At 40.7% G+C, this 5,372-nt stretch overlaps 1 protein-coding gene across 1 annotated transcript in view; it reads left to right on the top strand.

Annotated features, from left to right (window-relative positions):
* Positions 1-5,372, top strand: part of HSD17B4 (hydroxysteroid 17-beta dehydrogenase 4) — a 124,676-nt gene that overhangs the window by 85,352 nt on the left and 33,952 nt on the right. Inside the window, exons 19-20 of the mRNA XM_006033942.3 lie at positions 1,954-2,060; positions 2,742-2,828. Of these exons, the coding sequence (XP_006034004.1) occupies positions 1,954-2,060; positions 2,742-2,828 (194 nt within the window). The remainder of the gene's footprint in view (positions 1-1,953; positions 2,061-2,741; positions 2,829-5,372) is intronic.

Raw genomic sequence — 5,372 nt, 5'->3', positions numbered from 1 at the left:
TCCTGCTACATAAAAATTGGTAAGGAAGATGTGTTAGAAATTGCTTAGTTTCTATACCATGACAAATGGACTAAAGATACCTAGAGTGAATCTATGTGAATATTAGCATTCTCCCTGTAGTAATACTAACCCCTCTTCCCCATCCTGTTCCTTTATATAAACCTTCCCTAGACTACCTTCAGTACCTGCCTGTAATCTCAACATGTTAAAAAAAGAGAAATGAAAGCTAACTCTACAGCTCTGGATACATTGATATTACTTAACCAATATTCACAATTAAATGTCACTACAGCCTGTGAGAGAGGCCATTTTGCACAGGGCCATTTAATTACAGAGTTTGTGTTATAAGATGAGTATTTTTAGTCAACTCAAACAATTTTAATTGCTATGGAAAGCAGCATGTACTCAGCAATGAAAACTAACCATGTAGTTGATTACATGCAACCAATACTGAACGTGATTATAAAACACATGGCCCACATTGGGCAAACATGCTGATGAGAACCTATCACAAGAATAGGTTAATATAGCCCATCTGAATAAGACTTATAATTGTAGCTATCAAGCACTGTCCCCCTCACCGCTGACTCTTTTTCAAGTCATGGTGAGCCCCCCAACATTGCATATGGTTTACCCAGGATCCCTCTGTCAGGCCCTCTCAGCCTGTTACATATGATTAGTGTGGCCTCGTTCTGTGTGAGGTGAAGCTGGACCAGGTTGCCCTGTGCCTCATCTGTATATACATTTTTTGAGCATTCCAGGACTTAGAACAAGAACACCCAGTTCCAATCAAAATAGTTTGCCATATAAGTAGGTGCCAAAGTGCTGCTCAAAAGTGTGTTTTTGGTGAACCTGTGCTAAAACTTGCAGCCATTTAAAAAAAAAAAATGTAACATGCATCTATTCTGGATAAACTAAGTGTGTGGCTACTAGATGCAAATTGCTACAGCCATTTTTAATTTTAAGGTTATTGTTTTCAGATTTGCTCCTCGCTTCCATGTGCTCAGAGAGAGCAGGGTCTGGTGGTAAGGAGAAGGGAAGGGGCTGCCAGGGGCAAAAGTTCAGAAGAAGCAGAGAACCCCCAGATTTATTTTCTTTGCTGTAACAGTAGGAAGGGAGTAAATTCAAGGCAAACCTCCAATAATTAGATTTTATACCTGGAAAGTTATAACCAATTTACATATTTTCCATATTAGAATCTAATTATTGTGGGGGTGGTTCCTGTAATCAGGATTGTCTTTTATTTGAGTAAGTATAATGCATACTTAAGCAAGCAAGAAAATCATTGGAAAAAATCAGCAAGTGGGTTTTTTGGGGGTGTTTGTTTTCATAATGAATTTGCTTTGGACAAGGTTATGCCCTCTTTTTTAGTTTTCTGTATGTATTATAAAAGACTCTTTTACTTTCATAAATGTGCAGAGGAAATAGAAATAACAACTTTTTGGGGCAAAATTATAATAAAGAGATTCAGCTTCAGGCTGAACAACATGGAAAATCTGACAGTTACAAGTGGCTCTAAAAAAGGTGTTTTATATTGAGAACTGCTGGGCAGCCTTACTACTAGTCCTGCTTTAATAGTCATGCATACACACATATGCATATACACATTTTAAAAGAAGCATATAGTTTTTGATAGTCTCATTACTTTTTAAATCTGTCATCTCTTCAGAATAGGGATCATATCTGCCTGTGTCTCTTAATGTAATACATGCCACTGGGGAATCCCAATCTTCATTGGGAGTCCCTGTATTGCTATAATATAATTATTAAATGATGAAAAAGGCTATCTTGGTGAAATCCTTTTCAGCTTCCAGTGCATGTATCCAATTGAAACTTTATGCTCCAATAGCTTTTTCTTTTTAGATTAAATGCAGAGTCCTTAAGCAAAAGGCAAACTTGGATACAAAATCCAAAACATTGTGTTGTTTTTCTTTTCTGTCTGTCTGTTTGTAGGATTTCAGAAGCCCATATTGCATGGACTGTGTTCTTTTGGGTTTGCTACCAGACATGTTTTGAAGCACTTTGCAAATAATGATGTCACTAAATTCAAGGCGGTTAAGGTCTGTAGGTTTGTCACTTGTAATTGATTTTCTGTTATAACCTTTCAGTTTATATGTTGCTTCTTATTAATTACATTTCTGTAGGGTGGAAAAGGACCATTAGTTTCTTCCTACAAATGCATATCGTAGTAAAGTACTGCTGCATCTCCTGTATCAGTGTCCCCATGCTTAAAAATGGTGGCAGGGGTTCAAGCAACCTCACCGCCATTCTTAAGCACAGGGACACTGATACAGGACATGCAGGAGGCTGCAGGAGCATGGCAATTGCTTAATCCAGTCTGTTCCAATGCACTGAAATTCCAGTGTGTCGGAGCAGCCTCTGCGCTCATGCATGGGTGCCCCTACTCCCACCGTCTGCCCAAGGCAGGATCATCCTTATCCAAACCATCTTATAAAATACATTGTCTAACCTCTTAGCAAAACTACGCAGTCAACCGTGACACAGCATCTCATTTGCCATATACTCAATGTCTTATATATTTTAATGGCTGTTTCTTTTTATAAATATTGCTAGTTAATTTGCATTGATGAAGATATGCTTTCTGTACAGGCATTTGTTTGGGGTTTTTTCCTACTTCAATAAATTTTATGTTCTAAACTGGTTATCCAGTTAGAAGCAGTGGTATTGATCTAACATTTTTATTTGAAAATAAAGGAAATCTGAACCTTTTCTTATTTTAGGTCCGTTTTGCAAAACCAGTCATTCCAGGACAAACTCTTCAGACAGAGATGTGGAAGGAGGGAAACAGAATTCACTTTCAGAGCAAGGTCAGAACATCAAGATTTATGCTGTGGGTTTTAGTGACACATCTGTTACAAAATCTTTTTTTTCTATGGGAAAAAACTACTTCTGTAAGTACAGCATTGAAAAAAGAATGTGTTCTATTCACTTTTCATTTCTCCAGTTGAAGCTCTTTTGCTGTTACTGAGATTCCATCTGTAGATATTGAAAATACCATTATGTCTATCTACAAGATTATATCTAGCTTGGGGTGTGGGGGGGGGGGGAGTTATAGCACCAGAAATCCAGTTTAAGTGTGCATTTTTAAACAGAACTTTTGAAGTTATTACATTCTTTTCAATGGTGGAAAAAAAGATGAAAACTGCCATTGGTTCTTTTCAGTGTCTCTTAGATCTTATCAACAAACAAACTTTTTACTTGATTCGCTAAATTGGAGCAAATCCTCTTTTGGCCATGCTTTGATTTACCTTAAACCTGCTATTAAGACTTTGTTTACACAGGAAGCTTGCACTAGGTCAGTATTAGTACATTTAAACTAATACGTTTGTCTGTGTGTGGGGGAAGAGACTTTTTGTTGCAACTGCTTCATAGTAGCTGTCATGCAGTAACTTTGTACAGACTAACAGCAGACTTCTCTACAAGCTGTTGTTTTCTCATGAATGGGATTTTCTTCAGATTATGCTCTCCTGCTTTTGTGCCTTTTATCAGGCTTTTCACATTGTGAGATTGTTCCCATGGTACATTGTAGACTACTTAGCAGGAGTCTTCTTGTATTCAAGGGTCAAACTCAAGCTCCCATGATTCTGCCAACCATTCCCTGATCCACCTGTTCTTAGATAAGGGAGAACCTTTTTAAAAGTTAATAGGCCAGTGTGGACAAAACAGTTTTCCATGTTGGTAATTACAAATGCATGGAAGCTTATGCAAATTAATTTCTCCTGTCATCATTGAATGTATGCAACTTTTCAAGACAGCCACATCTAAATGAGGATTAAGATAAAGAGGACAATTATGACAAGATTGAGCAGCTGCTTCTAAAAGGATTTTTGGATCCGTTTCTGTTAATGCCAATGCCATTTTATAGGATTTTGAACCAAGCATTGTAAGGTGGGGAAGGATTGGGCTGCAGAGCTGAGGTGACCAGTAGTGGCTGCAGAATTTTAGGGCGGGGGGGGAGGGAAGAAACCCACTGAACTTTGTTTGTTTGTTTTTTTTTAAAGAGATTGAAATGGTTGAATGAGTTTACCCCAGAGCAGTAACAGCCACCCAATAACATAAGAGTTCCCTTGTTTGTTCAGGTGTCTAGTCTTTGATATGACTGATCTAGATTGCTTAATGTTTAGTAGGTAACTAATTTGATGAATGCAGATTCACTGTTCTGACCATTGTAGTGAATGCCTACAGTGGTATAAAAGTGCTGTCACCACATACTGGATCCTCAGGAGAATTTTTTGTTATTGTCTCTGCACACACAAATTTCTTATTCTTATTTGCCCCTATGCCAGGCCTTGAAGCCCATAAATGGTGTGGAACACTTTTCAGTTGTGTGCCAAGACCTGATTACTAGGGCTGCGTGAAATGCCTGAGTTTCATTTCAGTTTCGGACTCAGCTTTTCCACAGGACGGCGATTCATTTTGGCGTTTCAAATCGCCGTTTCAGCCAAAACTGTTTCAAGTTTGATGCTGTTTCGGTGTTTTGGCCATAGGCTATAATGGGGAATGACTAAAATGCCTATAACTTTGTCATTTCCTGCCTGATTCTGATGAAAATTTCAGGAATGGTAGCCCCTTCAGAGGGCATAAAGCCTGTCAAGTGTCAAGGAGATAGGTGCAGGGGTTTCTGGGAAACTTGACCTCAAGGTGCTGACAAGCAAAACTCATGTCACACGTACACGTGTGTGTGTGTGTGTGTGTGTGCGCGCGCGCACACGCGCGTGCGCATGTGTTAAGGCAGATTGGGCTGAAAACAGCAGGCATGGTAGCCCCTGCTGAGGCCATGAAGCCTGCCAAGGTTCAAGGAGATAGGTGCGGGGATTTCGAGGAAACTTCACTTTGTCACAGAGTAGGGTCCCTAGAGATGGCTGTGATACCCCTAGAGCCCTGTGACCATGCCAGCTTCGCCCTGCAGACACCTTCTCTTCTCACCTGCCACCATGTCTTATTGGAAAAAATAATAGATAGGGAGGCTGCCCTTGAGCTTCAGCTCAGTCATGATCCTAATGGACCTGACTAAACCCTGTAGGTACTTGGACCCCTTACTGGGACCTGCTCTAAGTAGGTGCCTCAAGGGAACACCCTAAGCCTTATGGGCTACATAAGGATGGATGCATGGCTCCAACCATCCCTTACCGTGCCCCATGCCTCGCAGATAGTATATCGATATCTTACCTTGTCCCAGGGACACTGGGGTTAGAAGGGTACCCCAGGGCTGGACCGGGGGGGGAGTAACCACCTACTTACCCCACACAGAGGCCGGAGCGAGTAGGGACACGCGCGGGGAGACCGCCAGCGCGGTTTGTGAGCCACACTTATATCCAGCTGGGGCCGGCCGACGTCGGCGGGGGACGGCG

Source organism: Alligator sinensis, unplaced genomic scaffold (assembly GCF_000455745.1).
Source record: "Alligator sinensis unplaced genomic scaffold, ASM45574v1 scaffold418_2, whole genome shotgun sequence".
Lineage (NCBI taxonomy): Eukaryota > Metazoa > Chordata > Crocodylia > Alligatoridae > Alligator > Alligator sinensis.
Note: the sequence above shows the minus strand (reverse complement) of the source record. Positions and strands in the feature narration are given on the sequence as shown.